Consider the following 17742-nt stretch of genomic DNA (forward strand, 5'->3'; position numbering starts at 1 on the left):
TATGGTGACACTCCAAATTGAGCTTCACAGTTCACAGTGCATGGGAGAGTAAAAACCAAGCCCTGAAGTCCAAGGAACTCTCTGCAGACCTCTGAGATAGGACTGTGTCAATCTGTCAATCTGGAAAACTGTATAAATAAAATTGGCAAAGCATTGAAGGTACCCAGGAGCACAGTGGCATCCATCATCGTCAAATGGAAGAAGTATGGAATGACCAAGACTCTTCCTAGAGCTGGCCGTCCAGCCAAATTGGGTATTTGGGCAAGAAAGGCATTGTTCGGGGAGAGGACTGAGAACCCAATAGCCACACTAACAGAGCCTCAGAGTTCCAGTGTAAAGATGGAAGAATCTCCCGGAAGGACAACCATCTCTGCAGCACTCCATAACTCAGGTCTCTATGGTAAAAAGGCTAGACGAAAGCCACTCCTGAGTAAAAGGCATATGACAACACACATAGAGTTTGCCAACTGGCACCTAAAGGACTCTGAGAGCATGAGGAAAAAGATTCTCTGGTCTAATGAGACAAAAACTGAACTCCATATCTGGCAAAAACAAGGTACCGCTCATCATCTGGCTAATACCATCCCTATGGCAAAGCATGGTAGTGGCAGCATCATGATGTGGGGATACTTCACAGTGGCAGGGACTGGTAAAACTGGTCAGGATTGAGGGAAAGATGAACAGAGCCAAATACAGAGAGGTTCTTGAAGAAAACCTGCTCCAGAGCCCGCACAACCTTGGACTAAGGCGAAGATTCACCTTTCAGCCTGACAACAATCTGAAACACACAGCCAAGACAATGCTGGAGTGGCTTCGGAACAAGTCTCTGAATGTTCTTGACCCAGCCAAAGACCAGACTTGAACCTCACACAAGATCTGTGGAGAAACCTGAAGATTCCAGTTCACCAACGCTCTCCATCCAATCTGACAGAGTCTGAGAGAATCTGCAGGAAAGAATGGGAGAAACTGCCCAAAACAAGGTGTGCAAAGCTGGTAGAAGCATACCCAAGAAGACTCACAGCTGTAATCGCTGCTAAAGGTAGTCCTACAAAGTACTGAATAAAGGGTCTGAATACTTATGTGAAGAAAGATGTGAAGACGGGGGTTTGAATTTAATCCTTTCTGTAGGGGGTTTAGACTTCTAAGTCACAAGCTGGGGTTTATGGCAGGAAAGGGGGTTAACTGATAAGGATTGCAGATGCAAGCTAGGAACCCCCCTGGGTGTAATGTTAAACTGACCATTTGCCCAGAACATCGTAAACTGGCCAAATACCATGAACCTCCCTCTTTACCATCAGACCGAGTGACGTCAGAAACGGAGAAGAAAACACTATATAACCCAAAAGTTTGTAACAGTACGTTGAACAATACTTCGGTTTTGTTGTTTCTTGCGGGAAACAAGACTTCGGCTTTATTGTTCCTTGCATGCAATAAGCTCATCTGTTTTACTTCATCGCGGGATCAAGAACCTTATTTCTTCTGTTACAACAAATTTGGCGTAGTCGGCGGATGCTCCAGAAGGCGCAGAACTTCCCATCGGCAGGAGAGACGGTCAGCGCGCACATAACTAAGAGGTAAGGACTCCTCTTTTATTTAAAAGTCCCGACTCTCTCTGACCGATTGGGAAATCTCTGCTCCCTGCGAGAATCGCCCGAGATGACGGAGTAAACGTGAGTTTCTGAATTCCTCTGGCCCGGGGAAGGCACCGGTGTATGTAATGGGTTGTTTGCTGTAAGCCCAGAATTTGGTCTGGCAGGGGTTCCGCGGTATTGTGTACAGGCGTTCGAAGCTGGTGTATGCCTTAATTGCGCGTGGAGTTTTGAACGGGTTTTGGACCCTTACCGTGAAGTTCAGGACTGGTGTGGGCCTTAATTGCGCCCGGAGTTCTGAAGGTCAGAACTGGTTTGGGTCTTAATTGCACCCGGAGTTCTGAGGCTCAGAATCGGTGTGGGCCTTAATTGCGCCCGGGGTTCTAGAGCAAGTGGTGCATTAAATGCACGTAGTTCAGGACTGGTGTGGGTCTTAATTGCACCCGGAGTTCTGTGGCTCGGGATCGGTGTGGGCCTTAATTGCGCCCGGGGTTCTGGAGCTGAGTGGTGCATTAAATGCACGTATAATCCAGGATTGGTGTGGGCTTTAATTACGCCCGGGGTCCTGAGATTAGCTACGCCTTGATCGTGCACAGATTGGAGTGGCGTGGTTTCTGGCGTGGCGTGGTTTTTTTTTGTTTTAAAGGAAACAGGAGTAGAAGAGATATATGTATGTATGTTTTTGGTGTTTTCCTTGTTTGTGAAATACATATACACACGCACGACACTAACATAAACACACCTCATAATAAAAGAGCAAAGCATTAAGTAGCAGGATTTAAAGGACGTTGAGACCCGAGAATCGCCCTGATTGAGCTCAGTGCGTAAGTCCACCCCGGGGCAAAAGCAGCGATGCTGGCGTTCTGGGGATGGTGAATTACTGATCAAGAAAGGGGGTTTTCGAGGTCTCGTTTCTTACCTGTGAACAGTGCGGTGTAAGTCCTCTCTAAAGTCTCGGAGAGGCATTTAGATCTGGAGGTAACAGACGCCCTTGGCTGAATGAGTGCAGTAATGCACAGGTTTTTCCAAGTGAAGACATCCCCCTACTGAATGAGCTGTTACCTCACACATGACAAAAGTAAATCTTAAAGAGACCGAACATGTGCGCTAACTGATGGTTTGAGAAAGTGGTGGAAGGGTCCGTTTAAATATCGGAAAAGTGTAAGTTGACGGAAAAGAAGGAGAAAAATATGGAAAAAGCTGAGTTTGTCAGAGGGAATTTGGGGCGAAGACGCCTGTAAAGAAAGCATATATGAGTATTGATTGGCAAAAGCACAAGCATGTAGCTCCCACCCTGGTGCACGGCCGGCACCAGTAGTGGCAGATACATGACGAAAAAGAAAGAAATTGGGATGTGACTTAAAAGTGTGTTTACGGGAAAAGTAAAAACCCGGAAGAAAATATACTTTACTCGCTACGAAAGAGTATAGAAAAAAAAAAGCTAAAAGAGGCAGTACAGGAGAATGAGAAACTAAAGAAGGAATTAACTCCTGGTCACGCTGCACTGGTTAATGTGCTGCAGCCAGCGACTAAGTTATATCCTGCTCTCCCACAGGGGAACAAACAGGCAGGAAACGAAAATAATTGGGATCAATTCCCTCAGTGGCCATATGGAGAAGGGGGGTCTGATTGGGATAACACTTGGTATGAGTGTGATAAAGACGGATCAGGGTCTCCCCTGTTAGAGGGAGGGCGCCCGCAGATCTGTACTCTCACTCGAAGTGGGAAAGGACTTGATGTAGCAGGGGCTGGCGCCGTTGATGACAGTGCCACTCTAACACTGTCTCGCACCCCGTCGAGGGGGTCTGCAATCGCACCTACCTTCCCTGATTTCCCCCATACGATCAAATCCAAAACCGTAAGATATTGACCGGTGGGCTAAAGTACCGCACCCGAAATTAGAAATGCAGCGAACCTGGAGTGCGCTTCAGGAATTAAAAGGATTCATGTAGAAGTAAAACAAGAATACAGCACATTGTATTACGAACAGAAAAATATATTCTCGATGTGTATGTGTGTTTTATGAATTTGTGTGCCGGCATGTATGTGTGTAACTGTGAGTTTTGGTCTACTAAATGACGGTGTGAGTGAGTTTAGCCAGCGGGACTGGCTAGAGACGTAACTAAAGAGACTTGACGAAAATCAACTTAAGGAGATTGGAAAATATAAGAGCGTCTGAAACTTATAAGTACAGTACAGGTGGACGTAAAAGTAGTTAAACAGTTTTTGTATTTTTATACAATTAGTTGCAATAATGGAAACAATTTGGTTTTATTCGAATGTCTCGAAACCAGACATGCTGAAACGACTGTAGGTTTAGAATCGAGACTGGGGAGAATAACGTCTTGTGAGAAAATCTGTTTACCTAACGATTAGATCCTGTAAATCCCTTGTAGCCTCCCTAAGTCTGTCCCAGTCCAGTGGATAAAAATGTACTGTTAATGGAGTGTTGGTTTCTCTGTTAGGGGATACTGGAGCACTACTGTCCTGCTTGTTTCACTCCTCTGTTCAACAGTGTACTATAGAGCAATGTATATGGGAAGATGGCAGGAGGCCACAGGAGTATTGGGACAGCAAGTTTTACTTGCCGAGTACCAGATTTTAATGGGTGGTTTTATTCCAGATCTATTGGGTTGGAATATTATGCATTACAAAGAATTACTATGCAGAACAGGGTATCACGTGGCTTCAACTGGCTGTGATCACTCAGTATGTTGATGGTATTCTGAGTGCTTCCCCTGACGAGGAAACCCACAAGTCTGAGTTGCTTCAGCTTTAGAGTTTCTAATAGAAGCAGTTATGATAAGGCCCTTTTGTGTCTAGCATTGTGAAATTTTAACAGGGCCTGGGTGCAATGTTTTTTACAGGGTGAGCACAACTCTTAACAGATCTGCTTAAGGGGGGAGTGCAGTACAAGGACAAGATTGCCTTGGTTCCCGCAGCAAAAGCCGCCTTTAATAATTTGAAACAAGTTCTCTTACAGGTGCTGAGACTGGGGTTTCCTCAGATGGATCAACCATTCCTTTGTATTATTGCAAGTTGCTGACAGAGGCCACCCAAGGAGCCCGCGAGCAGGTCCTGGAGGCGTGGGGACCACCACCTGAAGGAGGGCACAACCTCATCCCAGGAGAGTGGGTGTGGATCAGGAAATTTCCTTCACAGGTTCGCCAGCCCAGGTGGGACGGACCCTACCAGATCCTGTTGACAACCGAGTCTGCGGTTCGAGTGGAAGGAAAAGATCGCTGGATCCACGCGCCACACTGCCGACGAGCCTTATCCCCATTTACAGACTCAGAATGAAATCATTTCTGTTTATAACAATAATTGTTGCTGTAGGACTATGTTCCGCAGGAATTAATGATCATCTCTCCCACAAAGGAGAACATGGAATTAATTCCTTTTTAGGCCTCTCCTATCTGACAGCTAAGAAAACCAACCAAAGTGCCTGCTGGGTGTGTGCCGCATTACCCAAATATGTACAGGGAGGACTTCCTATGGGAGCCATTCCTTGGCGTCGGGAGGAAGTCATAGGCATGATCATTTGGAGGGATAATTTAGGAGATTTTAATATGACAAACTATGGGGGTTGCCATAACACGACTTTAACCTGCACAACATTACAATATCTACAGGAGCGAGGCTTAGAGCCCACGAGTTTCACAGGCTCTTACGCTCCTAAATATAACAGAAGCCATACACCACCATACCTGACTCTAAATAAGGAACGTGAGGGAAACATATGTTTTCAGCACACTAACGGTCTGCACTTGGATGGATGGAGTCGTTGCAACCTTACCATCGCTGCAAATATATCCACCTCTACCTTCCAAATTCCAGGATGGGATCGGCACACCCCACAATTCGGTATAAGTTTCTTATTTTCAGAGGCATGGGGAGCGCCAAACGGAACATATTTCATTTGTGGAAAACGAGCCTACCCATGGTTGCCAGCCCAGTGGTCTAGCTCATGTTATTTAGGATATGTGGTTCCTCATATCCGTGTTCAAACCCACAGCCCCTTCGGACCTAACCACAGACCACAAAGAAAATTGGCTGATTGGGAATATTATTTAGGTATAATATTTCCACAAGCCGGCATGAACTTTCTGAGTCGAGAGTTAATTCAAATGGCCTCGACTTTAGAAGAATTAGCAAATTCTACCTCATCTAGTCTGAAGGCTGTTAATGATGAGATGGTAGCCCTCAGAACAGTCGCCATGCAGAACCGACTAGCTTTAGATTATGTACTGGCGGCCCAAGGAGGAACTTGTGCAGTAATTGGCACTGAATGCTGCACATATATTCCTGATAATTCTGAGCACATCTCAGATCTGGCCCAACACATTTACAATGAGGGACAGAAATATCAGGACTATTATACTGAAAATTGGGGAACTGGGTCTTGGGTAAAGTCTGTGTTTGGGGCCTGGGGTGGAACCTTTTTATAGTGTTTATCTGTAGGAGTAGTATTGTTTATATGTATAATTGTAATCATCACATTCACAAAAACATGTATCACATCTTGCTATAACCGTGGAACGTACAATGACATGGCAATACATACCTGTTCGCCAAGAAAGGAAAGATCTGCCCTGACATTGTATGTATAAAAATAGGCTACACTGACGTATGCCATATTTTATAAGGGGGGAATGAAGAAAATGTGAAGACGGGGGTTTGAATTTAATCCTTTCTGTAGGGGGTTTAGACTTCTAAGTCACAAGCTGGGGTTTATGGCAGGAAAGGGGGTTAACTGATAAGGATTGCAGATGCAAGCTAGGAACCCCCCTGGGTGTAATGTTAAACTGACCATTTGCCCAGAACATCGTAAACTGGCCAAATACCATGAACCTCCCTCTTTACCATCAGACCGAGTGACGTCAGAAACGGAGAAGAAAACACTATATAACCCAAAAGTTTGTAACAGTACGTTGAACAATACTTCGGTTTTGTTGTTTCTTGCGGGAAACAAGACTTCGGCTTTATTGTTCCTTGCATGCAATAAGCTCATCTGTTTTACTTCATCTCGGGATCAAGAACCTTATTTCTTCTGTTACAACATTATGTAAATGGGAGATCTCAGTTTTAATTTTTTATAAATTTGCAAAAATTCCTAAAAACGTGTTTTCACATTGTCATTATGTGGTATTGTGTGTCAATTGATGGCAAAAAAGAATTCATCCATTTTAAAATAAGTCCACAACACAAAGTTTGGAAAAAGTGGAGGGGTCTGAATACTTTCTGAAGGCAATGTATATGGTATATACTGTATATTTATATACCAATTAGATCATACTGCAGCTGATTTACATGTTTGGTAATGAATGGTTATTTGTGGATAACTTCATGTGATTTGTGTGCGTGGCAGGTAGGAAACTGTAGTCTTTGTTCAAGTATTCGATTCACATGGCCGACATTTTACATTCTACAATACACGCTGTGAAGGAAATTGACTGTATCTGACTGTACCTTTAATTATACAATCTTACAGTGTTTGTGCTGCTTTCATCTCAATATATAACTGTTATAACCAATGTTGTACTGCTTAATACAGTGCCAAAATAATACATGAAATTACGGTATACATTGTTGTCATTAAGTTTAGTTTCTAAACTAACAATTATTAGTGCTCTTTTTGTGCTGATTTGTGCCGTTTCCATTTCCGATTTTTGGGGGGGGCTGGGGGAGAGGGAGATGTCACTTAGCCATGCTATAAAGGCGCAGGAGAACCAAACAATTCTCATTTGTCAGTGTTGCATCTGTCCCATTGAAAGTAGTTCAGTGGAAATGGTTCATTTCCAGGGGTACTCTCTGTGTAGAGTTTGTATGTTCTCCCTGTGTTCGTGTGGATTTTCTCCTACAATCCAATCCAGAAAATGCTTGAATGCCAATGCAAAACATCCACCCCAACCCCTAGTATTTTAATATTTAACATACTAAAGCATGATCTGTCTCTCTTTTTTCATTTTTGTCTATCACACAGCTCCGTGAACTTGCCCCACCACCCCCATCTTCTATTTCAGGCTGTGATATCACCCTTTGACCATTGAGTTAATTTGATCACCAAATCCTAGCGGTGTTTTTCATTGTTCAAAAATAACCCTCTTCATGCACTTAGTAAGGGGGTGACTGCCATCCGTTGAAAAGTCACCCAATGCTTTTGCGTTAAGTTTTTTCAGATACAGATGTAGTAGAAACTTTCCACATATTTGGTACAATACAACAATCAAATAGTGCCAGATTTAACTGAATTAGAAATTCCCAAGTTAATAAGCACACACCTTCAGCACTTTTCCCACCAAATCATCAGGTTCTTTGAATTGCCTATTTAAAAAGGATATAGTGAGAAAAGGATTACTTCTTCAGTTCTAGAAAGTAAAAAAACATATATTTTGGAAAATATTGTCAATTGGTGGCATTAAAGAACTGGAGATTGTTGGTCTGATCCGGCTGGTAGAATTGGGTTTTACTCTTGCCATTGTCTGTATTCACGTTTGTTCATTCACGCTCATGAAGTTTTTAATATTAGTTCAGGTAGGTAGCTGCGTCAGCATGCGTAGGCTGCAAAGGAATAAGTAAAGGTTTATTCCATGTAAAAAGAAGAAAAGAGACACAATGTTCTGGCTGAGGAGCCTTCTTTGGGTGTGAGAAAGAAAGGGAAGTCAGTAGTTGATATAGCATGAAAGAACAAAAGCCAGGAGTGGAGAGGGGGCGGGAGCAGGGGGGAGGCTATTAATATTATTTTCATATCTCCAAATACATAGTGATATATAATTAATAAAGATTTTGAAAATATTATATACATTTATTTAAATATTACATGAAGAGTTTTTATTTCTTAAATGTACAGGTAATGTTCTTCAACAAACACAGGACCTTCTGGCTCTCAGACAACAATGCTACCACAGAACCAAATCATCACTCAGTTTGTTTGGACAAGCTTTTCATTTTCCATTGCAACAATCACGACAGCCAAAATATTGTCAATGACATTCAGACACTTTATTTTCAGCTACCCAAATTTCTTTGGTTACATAATTCCACATTAAGTGGACTTAAAAAAAACTTTTTTTACAACAATGACGACAGCGAGTATTCACAGAAAAGGTTAAAGCTTTATAGTGTTTTATTAAAGTATAGCAAATTTACAGTCAGAACATGCACATAAAAAAAATTCTAAAATAACCACAGTAAGTAACAGAGACCTTGATGTATGAAGGAAGTAATACTGAAGGAATATTCTTGTGTATTTTTTTTAATTTTGAGCTACCACTACCAGCCATATACAGTATGTATAATATATTTATATTCCTCAATTAATATTGTTTATGACGTTCAGAAATTATTTTTTATTCTTAGCTACCAAGACTTCCCTTTAGTTACATAATTCCTAATTAATATGCCATATTAAGTGGATTTAAAGAAGTACTGTAAGAAAACGGATTAAATGAAGCAATCGTTTCACTAACATCTAATGTACTACAAGTGCTACCTATTGATCATCCTTGGCCAGGCGAAGTATACTGCACTGTGCATTTGTTTTGTAATAAAATAACAAAACTTGTTTACCTGTTGGGATCATTTGGTCTCGTTCTTTCACTGTGATCCACGGCCTTTGAGGAAGTTGTTCTGGGTAAACTAATGAAAAAATAGGATACACGGATACCTCTGACACCTCAGGACCATTTCTGGCTGTTCACAAATTGCTGGCATTTCTCTTACTTCAAATATGGACCAGATTTTTAACATTACATTTTTACAATTTTAATTTTTGAGTAATGATTTTAAACAATTTTCAGATGTACTGTTAGGTTTGTCCATAGTCTGGCCCTTTTCCTCATCAACAGTATATAAACAGCAATCACAGCAATAATAGCACGGCTTTAAAAAGATGTTAACTCACAGCAAACGGAGGGACAGATTCAACACAAAAAATTCAAGTTCTGAAGCATATAAATATAATTTAAAGATTACCCCTTGAAACTAGAAATGTAATTATTATATTATTGTTAGTTGTGCGGTTTACAATGTTTAGTGATGTACACTCCTGTAGTACTGATTTTTTAATTGAGATGTTAAGCAAACTCATTCACCTCACAACATGCGAAGTAAATCAATCAGTTTTCTTTATATTAAAAATTAGCAAGAAAAACACTGGAGGGTATTTCTCAATTCAGATATTTATAATTTAATGAAGGATGCAAAAAATCAGCTCTTGATTCTAAACATGAAATGAATACATACCTGCTAGATTATCAAGCATATAATTCAGTAGCTTTCTTGTTCCATTGGGTTCTTGGTATAGGTTAAGAATATCCTGTGACAAAGGATTACCTGGAGCAGATTAGAAAAAAACACTTAAGTTTTCAAATAATTTTTAAGAATGTTTGCTTTTTTTTAGTAATTGTTTTATACTTACAAACATCAAATACAATATTATATTGCTGTTTGTATTATTTTTGTAGTTTAAATACTGGATAAGGTCATGGTCTATGATCTCAATCAGTATTTGAAAAATAAAAACAAACTTAAAATATTTATTGGTTTTAAGTTTGGTTTTCCTGTTTTGGTGAAATAAAAGAGTAGCAAAGATGTGAATAAAATGATACAATTGTGAATTAAAATCTACCATAGCTCCAGTGATTAATAATACAATAGTATATTTTTAATATACATGCTGAATTTTACCATAGTTCCAGTGATCACTAATAATACATTAATAAACTTTTAACATACAGGTTGAATTTGTTTAATAAAATAAGCACCTTCTTATTAACACAGCTCAAGCAGTTAATATGAAGCTCTCCAATATACTACAACCATTACTGGCATCACTGAAAACAACATCATGATAAATCAAATGAAACGTGCCCACTTCATTAAAGTTATATTGTGTAGCACTGAATATCAGTCTCTTCTGTCTTCTAGGCATTAATGAAGTTGTCTCAAGTGTGTCACTAGCCAAATTTATCTTGTTTTGCTAGGAAACTTGTTAAAGTTTTACGTGATAAATTACTTTTTCACATTTAAATTACTTATTACTTTATATAAATTACTTTTTACATTACAATGTAGGATACTCATTCAGACCAGTTTTAAAACTTTTGTAGTAAAAGTATAACTTAGTGTTGCCAGTCCACTGAAGACACATATATCTTAATGGGGGCAATAAGATCCAACCAAGATGGAATGAAAAGCAGAACTAAATACAGCAACAGAGCGCAAGAACTACCTAATCCAGCTTTAGTGCAGGAAAGAATAGTAATATATTGCCTTCCTGATAAGTGATTCTATGGGAGGGGCAGTCAAATTTGTTACCTGGATTACATACCAGCAAATAATTACGGCATTCATCTTCCAAAGAGTTCAGCACTTCTGAAATGTCCTAATTAACCTACAGATGCAGCCATTTAAAGTTCACGGTACAACCCCGTACCGTGGCAACTACGCGTGCGTATCCGGGCCGTACCACAGTACGTGATCAGCTGGCCAAAATGACCGACAGGGGCACTCGTGGTGCATTGGTCGGTAGTGGAAAGATTTAATCATTTAATCTCTTTACTGTGCACGTTTTAATCTGGTTAGTATTGAATATTTATATGGAATTTTACAATTAAAGGGAAATTTTAGTAGCTGAGCATAAAAAAAGAGGAGCACAACGCATCTGAAGGTCATAAACGATATTAATTTAGAAACATAAACACAATATGTAGACTGCATATTGCTGGTCTTGGTAGTTAAAATAAAAAATACACACCAGTATTCCACTTTCTCCCTAAACATTTTAAGCATCAAAGTCTTACATGTGGTTATTTTGGAAACGTTTTTACGTGCTCCTTCTGACCATGTTACGGTTTACTGTTACTGACCATATTAAGTTTAAGTGCCTGCACTTTTCCTGTCTGTGGGGGGGAAGGGTGGACTGTCTTTCATTAGAAGGTTAGCCTATTGTACTCTACTAATGTAGAGGGGGTGGAAAGTGCCCGCGGTCATTTAATTAGTATTAAAATTCACACTGATTCCCTTGCGAACATATGGACCTAAGAATATCCGTGCGTGGTCAAAAAATGGCAAAAAAACAACAAAGTGAATGTACTTTATACACAAAGCAAGTGTTCTCACAACTCGAGGAGGTTTCGTGAAAATGCTACAGGCCTGCCAAAATTGTTTTTGAACTTCAAGCTAACTTTAACCCGGTTTTCATTGTCAGATTGTGAATCAAAAAAGGCATTTAATTAAACACGCGTTTGCGATTTTAATCAATTACTGTATTAATGGAAACACACATTCTGTACAGATACAGTACAATCACATTCTCCTGTCTTCCCATGGTGTAAAACGAATTAGCAGGTTATTGAGATAATACATTGCCCACTGAGTGGAATGTTCTCAAGTGTAAAAAGAGTGATAACTCTTAATAATTCTGTGTCGCATTAACTCTTCAGTTTATTCCGCCAGACAGTACATGAATATAATTATATCATTATTAATTTGCTTAGATACGCGATTCTATATTATATTCCTTGTTAATCTAATTCTAAAAGTATGCATTTAAGCTGATAACGAGCGAATTCACAGAAAAGGTAAGACTATCACTTTTCACGAAGTATATAATCTTAATATGGTCAGAAGGAGCATGTAAAAATGTTTCCGAAATAACCACATGTAAGACTTTGATGCTTAAAATGTTTAGGGAGAAACGGAATACTGGTGTGTATTTTTTCTTTCAACTACCAAGACCAGCAATATACAGTTCAGTTTACATAATATGTTTATGTTCCTAAAGTTTATGAGCATGTGAAAGGCATGGTGAATCAGAGATTCTCAAGACTTACTTTGTATGATTGGAAACGAATATGTGATTGGATCAACTAAACGCGGTGGTGTTACTTTTTGTCAATGAAAAAATTTAGTCTTTTCGTTTACAAAGACGATTACAAAGAATGTGGACCAGGGTAATACTTTTATTTTACAGCTTGTCCAAGGTCATTCATTATTAATACTATTAGTAATATGTTCAGTAAAGACTTTGACGCATAAAATATTTCTGCATAATTAAAATATTTATGATAAAGGTAGGTTGTGTACTTTTGCCCAACTGAGCAATCTTGCTTTCAGAAAATATATAAACTTTTTAATGAATGATGATTAACATGCTGTAATTCACAGTTTAAATTTAAAAGCTCCAATGCTGTACATGAGAGGTTAAGCTTTATTAGCTCCTCCTGGTGGTTTTACAAGGTCATTCCGAATACTATTATCATAATCTAATTTACATATGGTAATTTCCGGAATGACGTGTTATACCGCGTTTTGATGCGACACGCCCACCGCGTTATACCACAGTGTACCCCGCTTGTTTTGAATGGCTGCATCTGTATGTGCTGCAGAAAAAAATGTAAATAATTAAGGGTTAGATGAAGACTTGCAACTGCATAGAATCCAGCTGTCGATATTTAGTACCTCAGGTCTAGAGATCGTTGTGTTGAACAGAAATTACCAATGCTGGTCCTGGAGGCCCATGTGCCTGTCGTTTTTCATTCTATTTGATCTTAAATATCTTATTGAGGCCTTAATTAAACACAAATTGCTTGATTGGAATATTTGAAATATTTTTCTACCCAAAAAGTTTGGACTTTTTAAAAATAGCTAGAAGGCAACCTCCAACATGTTTAAAAGCTGAAAACGAATCAAATTTATTAGGGCAATTAAGATTTCAGATTGTGAAACACATTTTTCCTGGGGCAAAATCCAGCAGGTTTATGGGCCTCCAAGTCCAAGATTGGGAACCCCTAGTGTAGATAAATCATCAGAATTGTTCTGTTCACAGATGTCCCCCCCACCACAAGAATCCTGAAATTTTGAATTGTACTGAACATAGTTTAAAAGGTGCACTAAATTAAAAAAATATAAAAGATAAATACCTTTCAAACCCAAAGTTTGCAACTGGAACAGCCGTCCAAGTTCATAAGGCAAAAAACGTAACAGATTGTTATTTAAAAGCAATTCCCTGAAAGAAAATAAAACTTATGCGTGACATTGGTGTTTTTCTTTAGAACAAATAGCAACAGAACTTAACCACACATGGGTGTTACACTTTTAAAACCATAACAGCTATGTTTTATACAATTTCCCTACCTCTATGTAATTATATAATTTATATATAATTTAGCCAAGTAAGAAAGTTTGCAGAGTTTTAGAACACAAGAAAAGTTACGAATGGGAGGAAGGCAGTCGGGTTACCTTGCTTTTTTAGTTACTATTACTGTAATGTTTTCAGAACTTCAGCTTTAAGAACTTACTATGGAATTAAGAATTCCATAGTCAGGTTTATTTCCAGAACTTGAGAATGAATCTCTTTCTGGCTTGACTTTTCACGTGCAATCTCGGAAGGAGATAGAATTGAATACAAAGATATTAGCTACTTTTTCTACATTAAGAGTAGTTTGCAGGATGTTTTAACTATAGGCAGGAAGGTTAACAGTTTTTAAGCCATTTTTAATATTTTTGCTTCAGCTGGATGCACAGAAATAGGATGTGGTAGTATTTCAACAAAAACAACCACAGAGATTTTCTGTTTTGCTTATTATCTTACTCTTTAAATTTATTGTGCAGATACTTTAACTATGCTGGATCCAATAAAGACCTTGTATCAGTTGTAACCACATGGGACTCCCTGTCACTAGTACATATAACTGTCTATGCTTCTAGTAATTGAATCCCCTACTATTTCTGATTCTTCTGTGTGTACCTAAAATAAGTAAAAGTACATAAAAATGTAAAAAAAAGTAAAACTATAAAGGGCACAATAAAATGTTTCAATACAACTGGAAGATTCCTAAAATGCTGAACTACTGGACATAAAGAATGGGTTGAGATCCAGACGTTCTTGCTAGTTCCTCTATTTGAAAAAAGCTATTAATGTAACATGGCAAATTCAGTAAACCAGTTTATTAAGCCATTCAATTAGGAAAGAATCTAGACAATTATTTCAGATTTCACAAATTTTAATAAGATTTATAACTTCAAATTATACAAAATATAATAAAAGGAAACGCAATTTTTGCTGATGTTTGGCTGATGTGTAGACCTTTATGAGATGAGGCGAGACAATAAAAAAATGTTACGATGCAAGGAAGGATGCTGCAAAGTGAATGGCTCTGAGGTTTTTCTAAATATTCAGAGATCTCAGGTCTCTCCATTGGTCCAGCCACTAGGAATTTAACAAACTTAGAAGACACTAAGGCCCCAATGGTCACTGTACACCTCTTACCCTCAGAGCTCAAAAGGGCTCAAATGATTCAATTCCTTGAGGAATTTCTCAAACCACAAGAACCCAAAAACCTATTGCTCTGGAGACTGCAAAGGGGCATTTGAGTACCAAAAGCCTCAAGCTTTAATAACCTTCAATCCTTAAGGCTTTGGGGAACATTTTGCACCTCATCAAACTCAAAGTCCTGAAACTAGTGAGTAAACAAGGATCCTGAGACTGACACACCTAACATCTTAAAACCAGACTGAATACCTTGAAATCTAAGAGCCTAAGACTAGCATTCCAAGCCTCTAGGACTCTAGTATTCAATCCTGTGTGGTTCTAGACTCACAGAACCTCACAGATCCCCAGATGTCACAGATGGATGTATCCCAGGCATCTTGCAGAAATGTCACTCCAAGTTTGGAGGGATTCAACAAACATACAAGGTGTTCCAAGACACAAACAACTTTCCCTATTTGCACAGAAACAGTCCTAGCTCCACTCCACCTCCAGCAGGCTTCCCCCTTCCCCGTTCTATCAATGATGGACTCATCTCCTCCTAAATCTTCTTAATTCATGTGCAGATTTTGGCTTTCCACTCCTCTCCCCCCATTCTCCCTGAGTTTGGACACTCATTTTCAACTGCCCATTTACTCCCTGCACCACACCACACCCTCACTATTCTGTCTTTTGTTCTCTGATGCTTTACTTATCTGATAGTTTACTTCTCTCCCTCACACCTGAAAAAAGGTTCCATAGCTGACACATTGCATTTTTTCTTTTCCTTTCAGCATGGAATAAACCTTTACCTGTTTCTCTCCAATGGGTTTGCATACTTGATAATTCAGATAACTGACACCTCCCATAATACATCAGGCACTCTACACACAAGTGTTTCATATGCTCTTGCACCTGATGGATCATGAGCTAGCAGTGAACTGGAGGAACAGCTACAACACCCTCACAAAGCACCTTAGGTACATCCCTATTTTCCACATCAATGATGTAAAGTTGATTGCAGCTCAAACGCTAGGTGCTCCCCGCTATCCTCGTGCTTCAAAATCAGCCCATTTCTATGAACCTTCCATTTTTAACAGTTGCTTGGCTTGATAATGGCAAACTTCCCCTATCCCCCTATCTTACATGTGAGCTCACACATTGTGGCTCAACCAAAATTACAACACTACACCACTAGGTAATTATCACCTGCTCCACAAGCTGGGGACGTTTTGCACAAAACTTGTAGAAGGCTTCTTGGAGTGGTGCACACAAATTAATGTGCTGCAGTTGGGAACAACTGTTCTGGTGCTCCTTCTGGACCTTGCAGCTCCTGTCATTCCAGTAGCTTGTGTGCCAACTTGAGCGAGGCAGAAGGTACTCTCTGGCACCTGTGACCCAAGATTTTCAAGCTCAAGACCTCTAAAGATCAGTACTGAGGGCTCTCCATCCTCCAGTATTTGCATGAATAGGGAATATTTGTCTCCTGCTGCACTATCAATATCCATTGGTGTGTATTCCTAACGATTATCTCTGCATGTTACAACAAAGGGTAAAGGGAGCCTGCTTGCTCATTATCTTGATGCCTAGTTTTTCAGTCCCTGTGAGAGTAGCCTTTTGGAATACAGTTCTTTAGCTCTTTTTGAGCTCTTCCAAGAAGTACAATGCCACAAATCCACAAATACAGCAAAGTAAAATCTTATTTTTGCTTTTTAGTCAAGCAATTTGCATTTATGGTCATAATGTAAATAAACACAATATAAGTTTAATCCTATTAGATAAAAAAATACACCAGTGTTTTTAAAATACTATAAACATCAGAATACCTTCATTTGAAGTTCAGAGTATAAAAAGTGTTGTTTGCATATCCATTTAAGAAAATAACTGCACGAAGTTTGTGACCCATTGAGCTTACCAAACAATTTGAGATGCTGTTTAGCAGGTGCTTTTAATTTCTTGTCTACTCGTGAGGTGTTATGATTTAAATTATTTCTTCAGCATTTAAAATGTATGTTCAATTGCATTTAAATCTGAAGACTGAATTATCCAGTGTAAAATTTCCCAATTCTAAACTCCACGGTTACACTGCCCATATGCTTTTGGTCATTGTGATGTTTCATAGTGAAGTACAAGTAAGCATGGAAGCATTTTGGTTTACAAAATGTCTGGAAACTTCAGAGGTCATGCTGCTGCTACTACCATTAGTCATATCATGAGTTTTGGACAGCTATCATTCAGGTCATTTTAAGGTGACATCTCCAGATTCACAACATTGGCAAAAAGTTATCTCTGACAGCCAATCTTAAGTCTTTTGAGGGGAAGAAGAGCAGAACTAGGTGCTGTGGCAGAGTCCAGTTGCAAAAGTTTTGTATACCGTCTCAGCGATAAAGCAGTGACATAGCATTTCCTATTGAAGATGACTATTCCTTTTCAAGGAACCAAAGGTAATGATAACAAAATAACAGTTTTATAAACATCTCACACACTAGTGGATATTAAATAAACTAAGAAGCATTTAAAAAAATGTTAGTAATGCTGTTTTCTCCACTAACCCACTCTGGTACACAGAATTCCACATGTACATTACTACATAACAACTTCTGACAATTTAGCAATTCAAGGATAACGATGTTTCCAATCCCTGACAAACTGTAATCAAATCGTTAGGAGTTGGTATAATAACTAAAAAAACATGTGAAAATGCAAATATTTAAATAACATGTAAAACTAGGTGTTTTAATTTATGGAATTCTACCTCAGAGAGCACCATTCAACAGGTCACCATTGAAAGATCTCCCAGCAAATATGCTAATATCTCCATCATGAACAGAGAAAAATATTTTCTCACATATATTTAACCCTGTAAACTTCACTGAAAAAAAACAGAATGGCCATGTCACT

The 17742-nt window shown here is 39.0% G+C and overlaps 1 protein-coding gene across 4 annotated transcripts in view; it reads right to left on the reverse strand.

Annotated features, from left to right (window-relative positions):
• Nucleotides 1-17742, reverse strand: part of cnot6l (CCR4-NOT transcription complex, subunit 6-like) — an 81087-nt gene that overhangs the window by 34272 nt on the left and 29073 nt on the right. For 3 of the 4 annotated variants that reach the window (XM_088629465.1, XM_088629466.1, XM_088629468.1), the window contains 3 exons: nucleotides 13514-13599; nucleotides 9834-9923; nucleotides 9159-9227 (listed from right to left, as the gene is read on the reverse strand). In XM_088629465.1, the coding sequence (XP_088485591.1) occupies nucleotides 9159-9227; nucleotides 9834-9923; nucleotides 13514-13599 (245 nt within the window). The remainder of the gene's footprint in view (nucleotides 1-9158; nucleotides 9228-9833; nucleotides 9924-13513; nucleotides 13600-17742) is intronic. The other variant, XM_088629469.1, reaches the window with a different exon arrangement.

Source organism: Lepisosteus platostomus, chromosome 4 (assembly GCF_059453375.1).
Source record: "Lepisosteus platostomus isolate fLepPlt1 chromosome 4, fLepPlt1.hap1, whole genome shotgun sequence".
NCBI classification, from domain to species: domain Eukaryota; kingdom Metazoa; phylum Chordata; class Actinopteri; order Semionotiformes; family Lepisosteidae; genus Lepisosteus; species Lepisosteus platostomus.